This window comes from Rousettus aegyptiacus, unplaced genomic scaffold, assembly GCF_014176215.1.
Source record: "Rousettus aegyptiacus isolate mRouAeg1 unplaced genomic scaffold, mRouAeg1.p scaffold_m13_p_9, whole genome shotgun sequence".
Classification (NCBI taxonomy): domain Eukaryota; kingdom Metazoa; phylum Chordata; class Mammalia; order Chiroptera; family Pteropodidae; genus Rousettus; species Rousettus aegyptiacus.
Window position 1 is genome coordinate 86,275,492 of NW_023416312.1, and position 23,081 is coordinate 86,298,572.

Consider the following 23,081-nt stretch of genomic DNA (forward strand, 5'->3'; position numbering starts at 1 on the left):
ATACATAGCAATAGATCTTTAGTGTGGTAAGTTCAACAATAAAAATGAGAGAACCAGACACTTGTTTAGAGATTCCTTTGTACTCTCCCTCTTCTGTAGCCCAGAGAATAGTAATAAAGATGCAGCCAAATGAAATTGCATGTAAAACTATAGAAACTTTATTCAGTTTTTTCTCATTTTTTTTTTTTGCCTTTTAGGAAGAAGGCATGGATTTAATGGATAGAGAAACAATGCATGAATGGTGAGTAGTGTACTTTGGATTACTATTCTGATTACCTGTATATTCAGGAATATCTTTTCTTTAAGATAAGCAAACTGCAGTACTGATGTGTTTTCTTTTGTAGGGAGGTACAAACTACAATACAGATAAGTCATTCTTGGGAAGAACATTTGAACTTGGTATGGTATTAACACTTTTATTTTGTAGAAAATTTGAAATTTTTACTGATTTGAGTTTTGGTGCTACCTAGTTTTGTTGTAATTTCTAGAAATCTAAGCTCTCAATGGAAACTAAAATTATATATGCTGCATAAGTAATTTTTGATTCCTCTAAAGAAACAGTTTATGATTTACCTATACAAATAACACATTGTTTGAAAGTGAGACTCAAAGTAAATAGTTGTTGATACAATACCATCGGTGTTGTGGACCAGCTTCCCCTCTATCCTAGTGGGCCTTTAAAAAGTTTATTGGTGCTGGTTAAATTGCTTAGATGACAAAACGATAAATGATTTCACTCTCTTCTACATAATTTATTAACTATATATTATAGTTCGAAACCATAGACGTTGGCTTCACTGGGAAAATACTTCATTTTTATGCTTGTAACACATATACTCCCACTAAAATTTTAACATACAACTTTAAACATATTTGGAATTTAGCTACATCCCTTGCTAACATTTGTTAATGTCTGTGTACCCATTGACAACTAAGTTGAATGTTTAGGGTTCATTTCCAGGGACATCTCGGATAATAACAAAACAAGAATTGAGCTGAAATTTGAGTAAAGGAGTTTAGTTGTCAGTTTCCAAATTTGGAAATTATTAGATAAGGAAATAGGTCATCAGCAGAAACAGTGACATTTTATTTTTCTCTAAGCCCTGATTGCCTTAGATAGGCATCTACCCCTGACTCAGTAGTCCTAAAGAATGAGTAGCTAGACTCTGAGGCTTTCACTTTTCATGTTTCGGTGCTAATACAATTTATAGATGCTTTGAATTCCCTTCACTGGCAATGATTCTAATTACTTTAGGTATTGGTGTGAGCGAATCTGCGAGCGGGTTAGGAGGAAGGGAACATGTACTATAACTCTACTAGTGTCTTGGAAAAGAGCACATTTTAAAACCCTGAATTATGTAGTCCTGATTTTGTTTATATAACATCTATAAATATTTTTTATAGCTGTAATTATTTTTTCTGTCCCATTCGTATCTTAATTCTAACCAAATCCTTTTTCCTTTCCTAGATGTAGTATTGTAGTTTGCAATAACAAAGTGTAGGGCAAACCCAAAGAGAAAAAAACAGAATTTAGGATTTGTGTGGACAGTCGGTATTGCTCAATACTGAGTACTTATATTCTGGGCCTTTTAGGGGCACTATGGAAGCCCCTCCATCACCATGTAGCTCTCTTTCCCAAAAGGCAAAGGTTACCTTTGATTATTGAAGTGAATCTTGGGTTCCTGCTTGCTTTAAGATGGTGAGAGCTCCTCAGCATGGTACAGCCACTGATTCAATAAGGATTCCCTTCCTCACAACAGCCATATCCCTAATTATTTGATGGGTAAGGAATTGGTGGTGCTACAATTGTGCACTGCTTTCTGCTTATACAGAGTGACAATTTAGAGAAACCATCTTCTCCAAAGAGTATTGATTTAATTCCAGTATCCTCAGCAGCTTCTCCCCTCAGGAGGAATGGAAAGGTAAGAAAGAAGTGCCTAAAAGTCTATGTCCCTTGAAATACTTATGAAACATTAATGTTTCACCACCCAAATGCTTTAGGGGATATATGTTATTATAGTATATCCGATTCTAAATTATAAGTTCCCCTTCCTTTTTATTTCCTAACCTATTATTTGTATGTAACAAAAGTCACCAACAATTATATGATATGATTGATTTTTTAATTGTTTACAATCCCATAACCATAATCAAATTATAGAATAGTTCTCACACTCTAAACAATTTTCTCATGATCTTTTGCACTTGATCTCCCTCCTCACAATCCACCTGCCTCTGCCCACACTAGGAAACCACTGATCTGTTTTCTGAGAAAAATGTCAGTTTTTAAACCTCTTTTCCAACTTGTTTCAGCAATATTTTTCTCCATCATTAAAAACTTGTGTGAATTGCACCACTTTGCTTCCAAGTCCTATTGCCAATTCTACACAGCAATTTACAATGTAAGTTTATATTATATGAAAATATCAAATTGCTTATAAAATAAGAATTTTAGAAACTTAAAAGAAATTATAGCTCTAGGTTCTATGACAGCCAAAAAAAGTAATGTCTTTTTTAGCTAAATTAAAATGTCATTGTTTTGGTTTACCACTTTGTATAGTAAAAAGAATCAAGTGACTAAGAACATGTGAGAATGTGTATAGTAAAAAGAATCAAGTGACTAAGAACATGTGAGAATGTGTGAACGCATGAAGAATCAGTACTTCATTAATCCTGTTTGAACATAGTCTTCCTCTGACCAAGCTTGTTGATAAGAACGAGAGCTAACTCTTGAACTTTAAACAACTGTACCTGCTCATTTACCCATGATTCTTACTTGATTCAAGGCAAGTCAAGGCCAGGACTGCAGGTCCTTCTAGCTTTTTTCCCTACAACTTGGGGAAATCCTGAATTCTTATAAATTACAAGATAGTTTTCTGTCCTGTGGTGTTTATATTTTTACCAAGATTTAGAGAAAAAGCAGTAGAATGATATGATATAGGATACTACACACTCTCCTTTTAAAATCTATGCCCTTAGATCTGTTATAATAAAATAGTCATAGCTGCTTTTGTTAAAATTTTTTCTTATAATTATTGTGATCATTTTATTTTAGAGGAAATCAAAGTTCCACCAATATTATGAGACCAAGTATCCTTGGATCATTAAAAAGAAAAGGTACTTTTATCTACCAGCAGAAATAAATATAACTTTGAGTTGTTTGTATAAAGTAACATATGAAATCAAGTGTTATGCAAAAATCCATCTTGAAGGATTTACTTATTTAAAATATACTTGATAAGTTTCATTTTACTCAAAACTATATGTAAAACATTTGAAAGCTATAAAGTGCCTTATAAATGTGAATTGAGAAATTTAATTCCAATTTAGCCAGCTGTTATGATTTTCATTATATAAGTATAATTCACCAAGCTAGCTACCTTAAATACTTTCTGAAATAAGGTGGAGAATAAATGAACAGATAGCGTAAATTAGTCATCAAGTATTCTGCTGAATCTCAACCCCTGTCTTGCCCTGCCACAACACATACATGTTGGTATCACATGAATAAGTTGACACAAATTAGATCCACTTAAAACACTAAAAAATTTATGCTAAGGTGTCTGTTCTTTGATGTTTTACTTCTTTATGTGGTTATTTTTTGGTTAAATATATGTAAAATGACCCACATACTCAGTAATAAAAAGGCAATGGAAAGAACAGAAGTGTTTTTTTTAAACTCCCAATCCTTGAGCCCATTTCTCAACCCTGCCTCACTAAGTTATGTTCTTCCTTTTCTGTTAACACTGCTACTGGCTTATAGGCTTAGTTTCAACTTTAACCATAATAATGAAGGAAAGTGGATAAATAAGAAAGGAGATTAAACTTTTAAAATGCATATTTGTGAAAAATTCATTAAGATAGGAAAGAAGGAGGAGGAGGAGAAAAAAGAGGAAAAGAAGAGTAAAACTATAGGGAAAGGAATTGAAATGTACTTCAGCATTCCATGTATTTTTAGATTAATTAATGGCAATCTTCCTAACATTATACCTAACTCAGCATGTACTTATTATATTCCAAGACTAAGACTAGATCAATTCTGGAAAATACCTTTTTCCAAAGTAAGCGCAATGTTTTATGACAATAGATTAGTGAGTGACCTAGCTTAGGGACCTTTTGCCTGTGCTGTAAAGTTGGGCTAGTGTTGAAAAAAAAGCATTCAAATATATTAATAGTTGAGGAGTGGTTAGAAAGTTGGGGTCATTTAGGTATTTAAAATAAAACATGCTTAAGTTGAATAGAGTGTTTTATTAAATTAAAATATTTATCTTTTAAGACATTTATTTACACAAAATGTTTTATGACATTGAAAATGTTTGGAATTTTCTTAAAATTTAAGATTTAAAATTTTGTTTTTATATTTCAATTTTTGACATATTAGACTTGGTTTCTTCTCAGTGTCTTGGTGAATGTGGCATGTCACAAACAAGCTTCTTGTACCTGGTTTTCACCTGCTCTGGAGGATGACTGCATCATTTCTTTGAGATGTCCCTAAGAATTCCAAAGCAAATTCTGTATATACCATGTAGTCTGTATTTTAAGTCAGACACTCCCAAACATATCTTGTACAAATTTGGTCAAAATTCATCTGGTCTCTCATATTCAATAACAGATTGAATAGACATTTTATTTATACATTTTGGAATATAGATATTCATTGGGGAAACAACAAACTATGTCCTATTTGGACCTGATTAATACAAGTAAAATATGAAGAAAGATGGTATAAAAAAATCAATAAAAGGTCCTGGTGGGTGGGGATGCAGGGGAACAAAAAAGAATGAGGACTCTATACAGCCAAGGAGAATGTAAAATAAAGCAGATGAATGCTTATTTAATGGGTGTAAGCAGCAGTTACTTCCATTAGGAATAAGCAAGAGCAAATAAGGCTTCAAGTGGGAAGGGAATTCTGAGAAATCTGCAGAAATTGGGCAGCTATAAATATTATTTTACGAGTAATAATGGTTTTAGCAAAGAGAATTTTAATTTTCTTCTGTAATGAATTTGTTTTCATTCGTCTTTAATTAAAACCAAAAAGAAGAGATGAATCATTTTTCCATAATGGTATGAGTGTAATTTGGCATGAGATAGGATACTTTTTTGTGCTTTATGTGCCACGATTAGAATCCTAAGAAATGTCTGTGGAAACTGTTCCTAGGGATATTTTTAATGAGTAGATGGCCTTAGTGTTTTATCATTTAAATATATTCTACCCTAGAAGTTACGGGCTTGAACATCAGTTTTTCTCACATCTTAACATGGTTATCACATGAATGTGTAACATTGTACAGATTTTAACATGTACTCAAGGTGATAATGCAGTCTTTTATTTTGTTAATTATATGCTATAAAGAATTGATGTATTTGTATTTAGTTCATAGTATATATTTAGCAAAATAAAGATAGCAATGACCTAAAGGTTTAAAATAATGGCATTAAATTATGGTATGGCCTGGCTACATAGCTATATAAAATCATGTTTTAGAATTTAGTGAATAATATGAGGAAATTATAATTATTTTAAAAAGTAGATTATATATTAGTATTATATACAGCGCAAATCTAATTTTGTTTAAAAACAGTTATGTATATATACACATATTCAGGAATTACTGAAAAGTGTTCATCTCTAGATAATGCTGATGTAAAATTCTTTTCCTTTGTGTTTTTCTATATTTTATAAATTAGTTGCAATGAACAATTTTACTTTTGCAATCGAAAACATAATAAACATGTTAGATGAAACATATCTACCTTGATCTGCTTTTTTTGTCATAGGTGAAATGGCATTTGAAGATCAGCCAAAGAGATTTTTTCAAGGCCAAACCAATGTGTTTTCTTCTGATACTACCGAACTGCCTGACAAGAAAGTGGGGTAAGTCTTGATATGAGGTTTTAAAAATGTATTTGCCACCATTTTTCATTTATTTTTTAAGTCTACTTTGGCCATTGTATATATTCAGAAGTATGGTATATTATTAAACATTTTGAGAAGTTCTAAAAATAATATCCCAAGTGGATACTATTAACTTTAGTTCTCCTCCCTAACATTTATGGGTAACATTTATATATGGTCGATACATTTTTAGAAGTGGGGTTTTGGCATTAGATTAAGAGAAATACATAAAAATGCAAGCTTGGTAAAAAAGTATTCTTCCCATCTTTTCTACCTTGGATTTTTGTGTGCTTTGTTAGGCTGAGCATGTTACTGAAAAGTGCCAAGAAAGCATGTTTTAATAATCAAAATGGGAAATATAGTGAATGAATTTTTATTTGTCATTACTCTTGGTTTGTTTTACTGCTCTCGTGAAACTGCTCTTATAACTAGTTGCTAGTTCTTGGCTTCACATATTTTGTGTTTATTTGTAGACAAAGCAGAGTGCACAGAGATCTCGAGTTCTGTTATCAATAAGTGGCATTTTTTTCTCCTCATCTATCGTCTGTTTAGATGCTCTTGATGGAAACAACAGCAGTACAGGATCTCCTTATAATTCATTGGCTAAAATCAGCACTGTCACAAATTCTCCTGTGTCCCCCACTGATTCTGGTTCTCTGTTTATTATAGTGGATGAACCTTCAACTAAGTGATTTACCCATCTCAAGACTTTATCACCAATGGAGAAACACACATGGGCTCATTTGCATGCTCCCACTCTCTCTGTCTCTGTTTCTTCATCTCTCTCTCTGTCTCTGTCTGTCTCTCTCTCTCTCTCACACACACACACACACACATACACACACAAGTTGGAGCAGTAACAGAATTGTATGGTATAATTTGGACTATTTCTTATTTATCTTGTTTTCCTAAAATTCTGTTTATTTATAGAACTTGCATGTCTAATTTATTTGTATGCCCTTAAAATTAATGTAGTAACATTTTCAAAGATGTTTGCCAAATAAGAACTATGTTGATGATACAATCATATATCTTCAAGCTGGTAATATATAGAAACATGCTGCACCTTGACTTTAAAAAAGTCAATTGAAATTTCTATTTAATTATGTGAATAAATAAGTAAATAAGATTTATAAGTTCTGATGGAATATAATTGTTCCATTAATCAACAGGTAAAATGATTTTTGAAGATTATATACTGAATGACTATGCTAGTTTTTAATGACTTTTTCAGTAATTGTTAGTTTCTACTTGGTAAGGAAAAATCACCTATCGAAAGCAGTTTTTAAAACTAAGCTAGTTATACCATACTGATCCAAGGATTGCCTATTTTACATGAGTCCTTGGATGTTTAATTTGTTGAGAAAAAAATAAGTAGGGGAAGCAAGATGAATAAAAGCTAATTTAATGTCAAGAAAATAATATGTAATTGAGACTTTACCCAATTTGTTAACCTAATTATTCCTGATCAATTTTGTATTCTAATTAAGTGTGGAAAAAAAGATGATGATGATAATTTTTGATCTTTTACATTGCTATAAATTACCTTTTATGATCATGACTACTGATTTGATTAAACATCAAATTAATATGTTAGGGCTTTTCTATAAGAATTATGTACTTCCAATCGTTTCCTAAGGGCTATAAATGTTTGTTTAAACCTCAGTTTTTTATTTGAGAGTCTTAAGGGTTTTTTACAGGAAAAATCATGTGTTGAAAATTTTTAATCTAAAATAAGTACTTTAAATAATTGAGGATAGTATTAGCATTTTGAAAAATAGAAATCTTTCCTCATGAAAAAAAGTTGATAATTGGTTTGAATTTCCTCACTAATAAAATAAGAATGGTTATTTAAAATATATAATCCTTGTCATTGGAAATAATAATCATGATGGAAATCTGATGTATATATGCCCCACATGGGGAAAAGACTGTGGTGCCAGAATTTTTTGACAATGGCCCTGATGGAATTGATTGGAATGGATATACATGTAGGGAACAAACCTATTCACCTGTGAATAAATGTAACTGCATTTTTATGAGATGACTGGGATCATGATGGTCTTCTAAAATTGAGACAGTATTCTACTTGGCTAAGGACAAGTGAACTCTCAGTATTGCCTTTGTTACTCAGGTTCTTGCTGGATCTTTAGTGGGCCAATTGTGAACATATAAGGGGGACGTCATGGAATAAGGTGTGATTGAAATGATGTTCCTTGCTGTAATTGTAGATAAGACAGATAAAAAAGTCCTCATGCATTATTGACACTTAGCAAAAAAAGTTTTGCAATGGAAGTGAGACTACTACTTAGTTATATAAGGAACTTTTACCAGTAAATCTTGGTAATCTTGATTATCTCAATAAACTTTTCTCAACACAGACAATTTCTTTCTCTTGATTTAGTTAGTTTTATTTGTACTCTAGGATGCTACCACTCACTATAATATTCTCAAATCAAGGATTTTCCATTCTTTTGCCTTTTGAGCTTGTATATTGGAAGGATTCATTTCTTAAATGATTTTCCATTTATTGATTTTCCAGACAAAAGTAATTCCTTTACATGATAATTCGTGGTTGATTTTTCACAATTATGGTTAAGACTATATTTTCTCATCCTAAATATGGAATTCATAGTGAAGTACCTAGGGCTACCATAACAAAGTACTACAAACTGGTAGCTTAAAACAATAAAAATGGATTTTCTCACAGTTCTGGAAGCTAAAAGTCTAAGATCAAGGTATTAGCAGAGTAGGTTCCTTCTGGAGGCTCTGAAGGAGAATCTGTTAATGTCTCTCTCTTAGCCTCTGCTGGTTGCTGGAAAGAAATCCTTGACTTGCTGCTGTACCACTCCAGTCTCTGTCTTTGTCATCACATGGGGTTCGTCCTGTGTCCCTGTGTTTTCACATGGCCTTCTTATAAAGACACTGGTGATTGAATTTAGGGCCCACCCTAATCCATTATGACTTCGTCTTAACTTGATTACATCTGCAAACACCCTATTTCCAGATAAGGTCACATTCCTAGTACTAGGAGTTAGGACTCCAATAGTATCATTTTGAGGACACAGTTCAACCCACAACAGGATAATTTTAGAATTTTTATTCTGCTTTTTTCATTTTTCTTAAATTAGTTTTTGAAAAAAAATCAATCTTATAATCTATCTTTAAAAATGTGAGAAAAAAGAGGTAACACATAAGTGTTAGCATGTCTTATATATTATAAATATATAAATATTTCTATTTATAAATATATGTTTATATGTGTACATGTATGCTACTTTTCACATTGTCAATGAAGGGATAAATGGAAGAAGAAATATGTTTTTCAAATACTTTAAAGTGTTATTTTTAAGCCTTAAATGTGTTCATGTTCAATCAAGTATTCCTATTTTACTTATGACCTTACAAAAGGGCAACACTCCAAATTCATTCTAACATGAAAACTCACTGTAGTAATATAGAGTCTCATATCAGGGAAAACATATGGTTCTTAAAATTTATAATGACTAAATCAACCAATTAAGCTTGTAATTTCAAGTATATTCAATAAGTATTTACTGAATACTTTCTGTGTACAGGAAACTACACTTAAAATTGTATGACATATGAAGATGAATGAGATATCATTTCTATCTTCAAGCAAGATAAAATAAGTGCAAAGATAATAGCGATACAAGGCAATCTAAGATAATATGACTATAGATACACATATGAAAGGACCCGTGTGCTATAAAAGTAGGAGAGAAAGACTATCGGAATTATAGAATCTTAGAACTTACAGGATTTTAGAAGTCTTAATCTACCTCTCAATGCAGAATCCTTTTAAGAATTCCAGACAGATTATCTTTTAGCCTTAGTTTGAAATTTTATAATAATGAACTGACTCCCTCACACAACAGTTTCTTCTATTGTTAGACAACTCTGTTAGAAAGTTCTTACATTAAAAAGGGAAGATAGGGTTAGAATTTGTATCGAGATGGTCTGTTTCATTGGATATTAAGAATTAAGGCAAATCAAATAAGCTATTAAAAGCCCATGAGTTAAGATTCTAATTCTTTATTAATCTTCGTCCCTGCTCCTTGAATTATTAGTACTCCCACTATAAGATATATTTAATCTCCTCTCCTAAATTAATTTTTAAAATTCACCTAGAAGCAACTATCTATAAATATCCATGATGGAATGCATATATGGTACTTTGTATATCTATGAAAAAAAAACTAATTACAGTTTTCCAGAAGTGTTTTTAAATATTTTAGATCTTAAACGTTGAGCTTGAAAAGTCTGTCATAAAAGTAGACTTCACTGTCAAATAGTTGAAATTGTGCATTTAAAAAAGGCCAGAGAACAATAAGTACTATGACAGAAAGATAGTTTTATTTCCCTTAAATTCCATGATATCTTACAGATTTTTTTAAATGGTTCTTAACCCAAGAGTAAAAAGATTGAGCTTCACAAATGCCTATAATAAATAGGTGGAGAGAGTCATTTATCATATAGGAATCTTAGAAAATTGCTCAACTTTCTTAACAGTGGGAGACTTGATGACCATGATCTCTCAATGGAAATGCATTAAATTAAGACAGTTAGTAATCGAATCCTATAAATTCAACAGTAAGTTAGATATATGAAATTGGAGATCTCTGGCATTACTGACAGCAAAGTGAATTGGTAGCATAATTGTTCATGTCAACCTTTAGGGGAGTGGCCAGACTACATTATTAGTACGAGAGACTTGACTCGTAGCTGCAGATTTGTCACTAGGTCTGTATGACTTTGGGCAGGTCACTTCTCTCTGGGCTTCTGATTTCCAGATATTTATAAGGTCCCTTCTGCCTCTTAAATTTTATTGATTCTGTAAAAATATCTGTCTTCATCTTTGATACCATGACAGTGAAAGTCATGATGGCATTAAACTTCAGAACTCTAAGAAAATATTTAGGAAATTAGAGAGCTTTATAGCTCATGTTTTTATTCTTTCTGGCAACAAGAAACTTATTTTGTTCAGCCTCATCAGTAGTTTCCTTTCTTCTATGAATTATGCATGCTTTGTGATGAAATGTGGAAAGCTAATTTCCCCTGGTTTCTTGTTTCGTGTGGATAAATGATCCTCTCAAGATTTCCATATTAATAACAAGTTCCACTGATAAAGCACTCACCATAAAATTTTCTTTCTACTGTAACTACAGCTTGAGACAAAACAAAATAAAGATATACTTGGTATGTTTGTTTCAGAGATGGAAAGGAGACAGGGCCAAAAGCTATATCAACTATAAAAACTGTCTCAAAACACATTTGGAAATATTTGACTAGTACTAAAAAGCAGACAACCAGCAAAATAATTTATACAAAATAATTATCACATGGCTGTAAGAAAAACCCTCTAACTTCAGTTTAGTTGATTTCTTGGCATGGCTCTTGTGTTTGGTAATTCTCCATTGAACACAAGGGAAAAAAGGACACATTTGAAAGTCACAAACAGCTGGTTTATGATTTTGTGCTGAAGAAGGAAATACTTTGAAATTACATTATCCAGCAGAGGAACCTAATTATACTTTCCATTTCTAGTCTCACTCTTCTGAGAGGAAGGGTTTAGATTGTTTCCTTAACTAGACTTATATTAAACTCTGCAGTGGTTTACATCAAGTCCTATTCTTAGATAATCTTTTCATAAGTGTGAGGTCTTTGTAAAGGAAGATGCTGAGGCTAGGATGTTGGGGCTGTCAAGGGAAGTTCACTAAAACTCCCTTAAACTTGATTTGGAATACATTCTAGTGCCACATGGAGAGACATAATGTCTCTCTCTCTCTCTCTCTCTCTCTCTCTCTCTCTCTTTCTCTATGAAAGGCTGTTGAGAGTGTTGGCAAAGTGGTATTTGAATTTACTGTAGTAGATTCCTAGTGTGCTTTCTGGAGGAAATTTGGTAGTATGTATCAAAGGCCTTCAAAATGTGCTTATCTTTCAATATAGCAACTCTTCCAGGAATTTTCCTTAAGGGAAAATATGAGATAGGTTGAAAAGGATATTTGAAGTAATGTTATTTGTAATTGTGAAAAGCTAATGTTTTCAACAAATAGTACTGAGGCAACTAAATATCCCCATGCAAATAATGAAGTTGGACTCCTACCTCCCACCATATACAAGAATTAAGTCAAAATGGATCAGGGACCTAAATATCAAGAGCTAAAACCATTAAACTCCCAGGAAAAAAATGGGTAAATCTATATGATCTTGGATTTGGCAATGGCTTCTTAGATATAGCATGAAAAGCATGAACAACAAAAGAAAAATTGATAAATTGGACTTTATCAAAATTAATAACTTTCGTGCATCAAAAGACATTAACAAAACAGTGAAAAGACAGTCTATAAAATGAGAAAAATATTAGTAAATCATAACTGACTAACTCAGCAACAAAAAGATAACCCAATTAAAATATGGGTAAAGGACTTTATGAATAGACATTTCTCTAAAGAAGATATACAAATGGCCAAGAAGTGCGTGAAAAGATGTTCAACATCATTAGTCATTAGGGAAATGCAAATCAAAACCAAATCAAAAGAGATACTGCTTTGTACCCACTAGGATGGCTATAATCACAAAGATAGATAATAACAAATATTGGTGAGGATATGGAGAAATAAGACTCTTGTACATTGCTGGTTGGAATGTAAAATGATACAATGACAGTTTGGCAGTCTCTCAAAATATTAAACAGAATTTTCATGTGATCCAACAATTCCACTCCTTGGAAACAAGACCTCAGAGACTGGCATGTCAGTGTTTCTTGCTGCATTGTTCACAACAGCCAAAAGTGGAAACTATCCAAGTGTCCATCACCAGATAAATGGATAAAAGTACAGCCATATGATGGAATATCATTTAGGTATGAAAAGGAATGAAATTCTGATACATGATACAACATGATGAACCTTGAAAATATATACTAAGTTAAATAAGGCAGATACAAAAGGACACATATTGTATGACACCACTCATGTGAGATATTTAGAATAGAAAAATTCATAGAGACAGAAAGTAGCTTACAAGTTACCAGGGGCTGCTAGAAGGGGGAAGGAGTTCTAGCGTTTCTTTGTGGGTTGATGAAAAAGTTTTGGAAATAGATCATTGGAATGGTTGCATAACATTGTGAATAGAATTAATGCCATTGGATTATATACTTAAAATGGCTAAAATGCAAGTTTTATGTAAAAAACAAAACTAGTATCTAACACTAAAGTATCAAGTAAGGCAACATTTCACAGGGTGTTTTATAAAATGTGAAAAATAAGTGTCCTGAAGAATTAAAGAAGGGGGAAGCCACAGGCAGTCTATGTTCAAATAAGTTTGGGAAACCCAGTTAAACGTTTTTCTTTAACTTTATAAAAGCCAAAGAAAGGGAATATAGTATGAAACATTTTAAAACAGTTTAACCTAAGTTCTATGTTTTGAGGGTCATCTTATGGGATTGCTGTTATTTAGAATACCCTTTGAGAAATATTGGGTTAAACAAATGACAGTACATTCATTCCATGGAAATCTCTGCACCCATTAAGAATGATGACACAGTCATATATCACTTGACATTAAACATCCTTCCATGTCAATGATATACTGTTAAAAAAAAGCATCATTTATGGGATCTCATTTTGGTTTTTAAATATTTGCATATATTTACATGGATAAATAACAGAAAAAAATATCTGTTAAGCTATATATCAAAATGTTTTAAGTCTCTGAGAGGTGGGAAGATGAATGATTTTGTTTTCATTTGCTTTTCCCTTTGCTTCTCTGTGTTTTCAGGTTTTTCCACATGGGGTGTATATTACTTGTACAATACACAAATAATAGAAGTCAAAATAAATATGTTTTAGAAACATAATTGTGTGAAAGGATCAAGACTATCTTACCTCTATTGGACTGTTCACTTCTTTTTGAACTTTCGCTGAAGAAGAGTCAGAGTCTTTCAACTACTAGAAAGTTTTATTCATTCAGAAATTCTTCCTGATATTGAACTAAAATCCACCTTCTATCCTTTGCTTCTAATTTGTCATAGGGAATGCCACAAAATAAGCAAAATCCATCTCCTTTCCCATAGATATAGACTTTCAGATATTTGGCAGTAGCTACCATGTCCCCACAAATCTTTCTTCCTCTAGGTTTCCATTCTAGGCTTTTTCTATGAGATGGTTTCCAGACTTTATTATGATCCTGGCCATTGGCCTCTGAACATTTTCTAGTTTGTCAATATCCTTCAAGTGTGGCACCCAGAAATGACCACAACACTCCACACTGATTATCAGTTCCTTAAAAAAAAAGTCATATTATTAGATTCCTCCAATTAAAAAAGTAATCTCAGAATACTTCCCAGTTCAGTGTGACTGTACTCTGAATCTTATCCTAAGATTATATATGAGAGATTCTCAATTATATATTTCCCCATCTTTTAATTTCTAAAGCTATATAGATGAATAAAATATTCCAGAGAAGTTCCTCATCCAATCTCCTGCATTTATTAAAATTTCAGTAGAGCTTTTCACCAAACACTTAAGGAATGAGAAAGCTTCCATTTTGATGGGGAAGGCAAGGGATTTCCTGAAGTCTGTCCAAGGACTCTGAAGACCTTCTTGTCCTTTACCACTTTATAATTTTAGTCCTAGTCATTGGTACCACTTTTTAGACAAAGTCAAGCTGTATCCAAATTGATTGGCCTCTCTATTGCAAGGCACTTCACAATATGATGGTGACCAGCCAGGTTTCATGGTGATATAGAATATTATTTCTTGTCCTTGATCTGATCCCAATTCTCCTTTCCACCTAATAAGTCCTTTGCCTTTTATTCTTTTTGCCACTCCTCCCACATGGTAGGCACTATTTTAAAAAGCTTGGTAAACCAGCTCCATATAGCATCAAACCCAGTGACTTCTACTGTGCATATATGACTCTGTACTTAGTTTTCAAGAGAGTAGTTTTCTGATTGTAGGGACTGCATCTTGGTACTCAGTTTACACAGAATACTTAATACTTATACTTGCTAAGCAGAAATAACTTTAAATCTTCAACTTTTGAAGAGCTTTTTACTTATGCTAGTTTTTAAATCAACTTTATTGAGACATAATTTACATATTTATTATAAATGGCACCCATTTTGAGCTTGCAATCAAGATATAGACTGTTTCTATTACCACAGAAAATGTCCTCTGCTTCTTTGTAGTAATCTTTTTCCACCCCTACTGCTGGCTCCAGGTTACACTGATCTCCTTTTCCTCATCACTATTGATTAAATTTCTCTTTTATAGAATTTCACATATATCATCATACAATATGTACTCTTGTATCTGGTTGCTTTTGCTTAGAATGTCCCTGAAATCCATCTATGCTGCTTCCTGCATCAATAATTCATTACTTTTTATTACTGAGTTGTATTTCAGTGTCTGTATATTGCACAATTGTTTATCCATTCACCTGTTATTGGGCATTTGGGTTTACAGCTGGGAGCTATTATTAATAAAGCTACTATGAATATATCTGCTTAAACTTTTGTGCAGACATATGTTTTCATTTTTCTTGAATAAATACCTAGTAGAATTGCTATATTATATGGTGAGTACATGTTTAACTTCATAAGAAATTGCCAGCATGCTTTCTAAAGTGATTTTATCTTTTTATATTCCCACCAACAATGCATATTCATTTATATAGTTCACATATATAGTTCATTTAAACAATGTTTTGATTTTGAGATCCTAATTTGCAAAAGGATTTGTATTAAATGTAGCTCGAGATAAAAAAAAAGCCATCAATGAGGATGAAGAAATATGTTTAAATGTGTTTTTTTTAATCAAAAATGTTCATTAGATTATATTTGTTTTCAAAGAATTGACTTTTTATATGTTGGGTTTTGGTATTTGGTCAAATGCAATTATTCATTACTGTTTAAAATGATTGGCTAAAGTGCATACTTCCTTCGAAAGATAATCCTATTCGATTAAGAAAATAAACTGACTGTCTTTTTCCAGAGGCTCCTAAAATTCTTAGGAATAGCTTCATATGACTTCTCATTTCTTTTAGTTAATTTCAAGATAAACTCATAGATAAATCATACTCAGTTAAAGAAAAGCTATGTGTATTACATGCTCTCCCAAACTCCCTTACTTACTGGCAGGAGAAGAGTCTGACTTCCTTCATACATATTTGCCAGTGTCCTGTTGGTTAGATGTTGTGGGTACCTGGAAAGTTTCGAAGCATAGTATTAGCCTTTGGATCTTGGCGACAAGAAAGAAATTTTAAAAATCAAAACAGTGCATGTACTTGGTCTATTTCTCCATACCCAAGATCCAAGGGTTTATAGAGCACATGTTACTGAGCAACAAGCTTTGCTAATGTCACTTTACCAAATGAGAACTCTAGTGTAAATGCCAGCATGTCTGAATCTGGGACACCTCAAATGTTGGGCATGAGAAGGAAGCCATTTGTGTACTAGAATGTGGTGTCACATTCACCAGGCTATTAACTAAAGGATTCTGATGTCTGCTTTCCTATGGGTGGTAGGCTCACATTTGGGAATTTCTATCCCATCATAGCTGGTCTACACCAAATATCGAATACTGTTTTCCTCTGTAACATAGGACCCACGTAACATATAACATTGTGGGCTATGTGGGATCATTAGGCAATGCCTGCTCTGCACCAGACACACTGGCACTTACACTAGATATTTTTGTTTCCATGAGAAGCTTTTCTTATTCTCCAATTTTCTCTAAGCCTTTAAAATATCATTATTTAATTTATACAGGGTTTATCTTCCCTTTCTAACTCAAATATTTGAGGACTGCACCGGTACTCACATACCAGGATTACTACATTATATTGAACTTTTCTTGATTGTAAGCCTTTCAAGGAACCTGGGTTCCTCTGTGTGACTTGTGGAATTCTCATTATTCAATGGTTACTGAAACCAGGGAAAGTTATCTCTTGTTCAAATTCTTTGATTAAGTGGTTCAAAGTCCCATATCTTTTCCTGTGAATAAAAATGTATTTTTTTTAAACAAAGCACGCTTCTCATGAAGTTGAATAGCAGTGATATGCTTTGAGAGACTAAACAGGTTAACAGAACCTAGATACTGTCTCTCTACCGATGTATTATTTGTTGTATTTATATTCTGCTTCTTTTCCCAAAGAATTTGAATTAGAGATAACTGAAGTTGAAGTTTGCCTTTCATTTCTTCACACCTTGCTTTCTGCTGCCTCTTTTCCTCCAGCTGCCCAAGTGCCAGCCCTCCCTTCCCCCACTAGAATCTGCCCAGGTCTGCTCTCTTCCAAAAGGAGCCAGGGCCTGTGCTCCAAAGGTACATTTTCTTTCCCTATATTAATCAAAGCTCCCATCCTAGCAAGTCTGAAATCAATTTGAACATTCCGATTAAAGTTCTTCACAGGAAAATTAAAGTTACGAATAAGTTTAACTCTGGGGAGTATTTTATTTTAAAGCAATAATTTAGTTCTAATCTCGGTCGTCAGAATTTGGGGTGGTAGTGGTCAGAGGATGAAGTAGCTTGGAGCTTCTGCCTCCTTTCTGTTCCCCAAGAAGGACATGAAGTGGGTAAAGCCATGGGCCCTTCTCTCCTATGTCCCCATTATTGTCCCCATTTATTTAGGAGGAAACAGAGGCTTGGGAAAGTTAACCACTTGCTCAAGTTTCCTACTAAACAAAGGGGAACGATACACAGAGTTATAGTGAAGATAAAATTATCTGCTGCATTTAAAATGCTAAGCTACCTGAGAAAAATAAGCACACAATTTTAAAAGTTCTTGTTGTTTTTCTTATTTACAAACTTATTGCTGAAAGGAAAAGAAGAGGACAGTTATAGGTATCCTCAAGTCTCCCTTCAAAGACCTTCATGGCATGCAACACTGGGTTTGCATTTATGCAGGTGTTATAAAGCTTCCCTTAAAATAAGTTTAAGTAGAGTGACATCAGAAACATGGTGGAGTGAGAGACATCTCCATACCTCTCCCTTTGAAACAGCAATGAGCTGAACATCTAAAACTCAACAAAACACCCAAACTGTACACCAGCACGTCCGAGCGTGAGATCTGCGCATAAGAGCCACCACAGGTCAGAACCTTGGGTGTCAGGCAGTGGACTGGGAGAAATAAAGAAGCTGTCTCTCCTAACCACCGGAGCTCCATGCAGGAGGAGAGGGAGGAGAGAAGGAGCAGCAAGTTCCCTGAAGAGCTCTGCCTGGGAAAGCTGTGAGCTCCCTGCTGCCAGCCAGGGCAGGGGCCAGTCATCAGGGCAGAAGGCAGAGAAGCGGGATGGCAGAAAAAAAAACAGTTGATTTTTACTGGCCCTGGTTGCAAAACTGAGACAGAGCTGCAGCCTCCATCCCCCAACCTAGAGGGCCCCTCCCCCCACACCCTCCAATACCGAACACAGAGGAGCCCTAGGGGAATCTGAACAAATGCTACTGAAACTATCTCTAACACTGACAAGGACTGAAACTGAGGGTAGCAAGCATATTAAATATCTACAAAAAATTTAAAAAGCTTTATTAAGACTTTATATAAAGCAGGGATCCAGGAAGCTTAGACGCCGCCTACTGGAAACCAAAAGAAAAGTACCTTCTTTGCAGCAGGCTAAAGAGAGACCTTTATATAATAAATCTTCTTTCTGCAAAAACAGCAGAATACACTTCCATTAATGTCCAGGCTCAGAAATAGTCTGTTAAACACCATGAACAACCAAGGTAACAAGGCATCTCAGAAAGAAAGAGAAAAATCTTCAGAAAATAAACTGAAAAAACATAGAAATATGCAATTTAAATGACAGAGAATTCAGGATGGTACTTCTGAAAAAACTCAATGAAATCCAAAACAACTCAAATCAAAAATTTCAGAAATTGAAAAACACAAATAGATGAGCAGAGCAGGGAGATTGAAACCCTCAAAAGGAACCAAATAGCACTTCTAGAGATGAAGAACACACTGCAAAAGTTAAAAATGAAATGGCAAACTTGGGAAATAGGGTCAACCAAATGGAGGAAAGGATCAGTGATATCGAAGACAGAAATCTAGAAATAAATCAGAACGAAGAAGAGAGAAACCAAAGAATGAAAAATAATGAAAGAGAAATACAAGAACTAGCTGATACCTTCAGGAGAGGAAACATAAGAATAATGGGCATTCTAAAAGGTGAGGAAAAAGAACAGGGATTAGAAAGCTTTTTCAGACAAATAATGATGAGAATTTTGCAAATCTAAGGAATTAACTGGAGCTTGGAATTCAAAAAGTCGACAGAACATTCGATTATCTCCACCCAAAAAGGCCTTCTCCAAGACACATTGTATTAAAATTATCAAAAATCAATGAAAAAGAAAGAGTTCTCAGAGCACCCAGAGAGAAGAAAATGTTTACCTATAAAGGAAAATCCATTAGATTATCATCAGACTTCTCTGCACAAACCTTACAAGCCAGAAATGAGTGGAATCAAATATTCAAACTATTAAATGAAAGAAACCACCAGCCACGAATAATGTATCTAGTGAAGCTCTCCTTTAGATATGAAGGGGAAATAAAGACCTTTCCAGACATACAAAAGTTGAGGAAATTCTCCACTATGAGTCTTGCATTATAAGAAATATTGAAAGGGGTCAGCTCGCCTAAAACTAAATGACAAAAACAAAATACATAACTATGACTAAGAAGACTAGCAGGCAGACAGAAACAGAGGAGTGCAACCCTTATTAAGAACAAGGCATTATAAGCATAAACGATGAGAAGAGATTTGCTATAGCAAGATAGTAATGAACGTTCGGTATAAATAGGGACAAATTGAGACAACGATGACTGAAAAGGGGAGGACTCAAAGATCCAAATTACCAAAGGCGAGTGGAGAATAAGGCACATGAAGAAGAAAATGGAATATATATTTAACTATCCTCTACATATTTGTAATGGTAACCACACACCGAAGATTCAAAACTAAAGTATACAACATAAAACAAGAAGGACAAGAGGGAAACCCACAAAAGCCAACCAGAATAAAGAAAACAAAAAACATGGACAAGGAAGCAATGGAAATACCAAGCTAGCAGAAAGAAAAAGATAAAATGGCTATAAAAAGACTTCATATTTCAATAATCATTCTAAATGAAAATGGACTTAACTCACCAATAAAAGGGCACAGAGTTGCAGAATGGATCAAAAAAACAAAATCCAACCATACGCTTCCTCTAGGAGACACATCTCAGCTCCAAAGACAAATACAGACTCAAAGGATGAAAAATGATATTTCAAGCAAATGACATTCAGAGAAAAGCAGGAGTAGCAGTACTAATATAAGATGAAATAGACTTCCAAATAAAAAAGGTAAAGAGAAATACCGAGGGACACTTTATAATGATAAAAGGAATTATACAGCAAGAAATTGTAACATATTAATATCTATGCTTCCAATCAGGGAGCCCCGAAATATATAAAGCAATTACTAACAGAGCTAAAGGGAGAAACAGACCACGACACTATTGTAGTAGGAGATCTAAATATCCACTGTCAGATAGGGACAGATCATCTAAACAGAAAATCAATAAGGAAATAACATCCTTAAATGACACATTACAACAACAGGACATAATTGACATTAACAGAGTCTTTCATACCAAAACAGCTACTTATACATTCTTCTATAGTGCACACAGAACATTCTCAAGGATTGACCATATACTGGGACACAAATATAGCCTCAATAAATACAAGAGGGTTGAAATCATACCAACCATATTCTCTGGTCATAATACTTTGAAGATGGAGATGAACTGTAAAAAGAAAGCAGGAAGAAACACAAATACATGGAAATGAAACAACATGCTACTAAAGAATGACTGGATCAGAAAAGAAATAAAAAAAGAGATCAATAGATACATAGAAATGAATGATAATGACAGTACGACATATCAAAACTTTAAGGATACAGCATGGCAAACGCAGTCATTAAAGGAAAGTTCATCCCATTACAGGTCTATCTCCAAAAACAAGAACGAGCCCAAATAAACAACCTAATGCTTCATCTTAAAAAACTGGAAAAGGAAGAACAAATGAAGCCTAAAGTCAGCAGAAGGAAAGAAATAATCAAAATTAGAGCAAAATTAAATGAAACTGAAAACAAAAACAAAGCAATAGAAAAAATAAATACAACAAAGAGCTGGTTCTTTGAGAAGGTTAATTAAATTGACAAACCCATGGCTAGACTCACTAAAGAAGAAAGAGAAAGGACACAAATAAACAAAATCAGGGGTGAAAGAGAAGAAATGATGACAGACACTGCAGAAGTACAAAGGGTCATACAAGAATACTATGCAAAAGTATATAACACCAAATTTAATAACCTAGAAGAAATGGATCAGTACTTAGAAAAAAAACCTTCCTAGACTGAATCAAAAAGAACTGGAAAATCTAAATAGACCAATCAGCAGTATGGAAATTGAAACAATCATCAAAAACCTACCAAAAAGTAAAAGTCTAGGACCAGATGGCTTCACCAGTGAATTCTACCAAACATTTAAAGAAGATTTAATACCTATTCTCCTCAAACTTTCAGAACATAAAAGAGGAAGCAATACTTCCTAACTCATTTCTGAGGCCAATATTATCCTGATACCAAAACCTGGTACAGATAACACAAAAAAAGAAAAGTACAAACCAATATCTCTCATGAATACAGATGAAAAAATCCTAAATAAGGTACTAGTGAACCAAATACAGCAGCATATTAAAAAGATTATACACCACAGTTAAGTGGGCTTCATCCCAAAGGCACAGCGATGGTTCAACATACACAAATCGATTAATGTGATACACCACATACACAAATTAAAAAATAAGAATCATGTTATCTTATCAACAGGTGCAGAAAAAGCCTTCGACAAGATACAGCATCCATTTATAATCAAAACACTTAACAAAATCGGTATAGAAGGAAAGTACCTTAACATAATAAAGGCCATATATGACAAACCCTCAGCCAACATTATACTTAATGGTGGAAAACTAAAAACCTTCCAAGATCAGGAACAAGATAATGCTGTCTGCTATCACCACTGTTATTCAATATAACACTGGAGGTCCTAGCAAGTGCAGTCAGTCAAGAGAAAGATATAAAATACATCCATATAGGAAAGGAAGAAGTCAAACTGTTATTACTTGTGGATGACATGATCCCCTATATAGAGAACCCACAAGAACACTACTAGAAACAATAAGCAAATACAGTAAAGTTTCTGGATACAAAATCAATGTTCAAAAATCCACAGCATTCCTATATTCTAATAATGAATTGTCAGGAAAAAAAAGGAAAAATAATTCCTTTTGCAATTGCAACAAAAAGAATAAAATATCTAGTAAATTAATGAAACATGTGAAGGACCTATATAATGAAAACTATAAGACCATATTAAAATACATTTAAGAAGATACAAAGAAATAGAAAGACATTCCGTGTTCTTGGATTGGAAGAATTGACATAGTTAAAATGACCTTATTACCTGAAACAGATATAATTCAATCCCCATTAAACTCCCATCGGCATTTTTTTAAGAAGTAGAACAAAAAATCATCAAATTTGTATGGAGTCACAAAAGACTCCCGAATTGCCAAAGTCATTCTGATAAAAAAAAGAACAAGGTTAGAGGCTTCACTCTGCCTGACTTCAAATTATACTACAAAGTGACAGTAATCAAAACAGCGTGGTATTGGCAGAAAAACAGATACACGGACCAGTGGAGCAGAATTGAGAGTCTAGAAGTAAAGCCATATTTATATGGGCAAATAATTTTTGACAAAGAAACCAAAAACATATAGTGGAGAAAGGAAAGCCTCTTCAACAAATGTTGCTGAGAAAACTGGAAAACTGCCTGCAAAAGAATGAAACTAGACTGTTGTCTGTCACCACACACCAAAATTAACTGAAAATGGATTAAGGACTTGAATATAAGACCTGAAACAACAAAATGCATAGAAGAAAACATAGGAACTAAACTCAAGGACCTTGGACTTAAAGAGCATTTTATGAATTTGACCTCAAAGGCAAAGGAAGTAAAAGCAAAAACAAATGAATGGCACTACATCAAACTAAAAAGCTTCTGCACAGCAAAAGAAATTGTCAACAAGGTAAAAAGACAACCATCCGAAT

General features: G+C 33.5%; 1 protein-coding gene across 5 annotated transcripts in view; it reads left to right on the forward strand.

Moving 5' to 3' along the window:
• FAM122C (family with sequence similarity 122C) overlaps positions 1-23,081 on the forward strand; it is a 61,894-nt gene that overhangs the window by 29,527 nt on the left and 9,286 nt on the right. For 4 of the 5 annotated variants that reach the window (XM_036227146.1, XM_036227148.1, XM_016123574.2 and 1 more), the window contains 6 exons: positions 198-241; positions 345-399; positions 1,833-1,922; positions 2,314-2,402; positions 3,056-3,117; positions 5,779-5,875. In XM_036227146.1, the coding sequence (XP_036083039.1) occupies positions 198-241; positions 345-399; positions 1,833-1,922; positions 2,314-2,402; positions 3,056-3,117; positions 5,779-5,875 (437 nt within the window). Of the gene's footprint in view, positions 1-197; positions 242-344; positions 400-1,832; positions 1,923-2,313; positions 2,403-3,055; positions 3,118-5,778; positions 5,876-23,081 lie in introns of those variants that run through there. The other variant, XM_036227149.1, reaches the window with a different exon arrangement.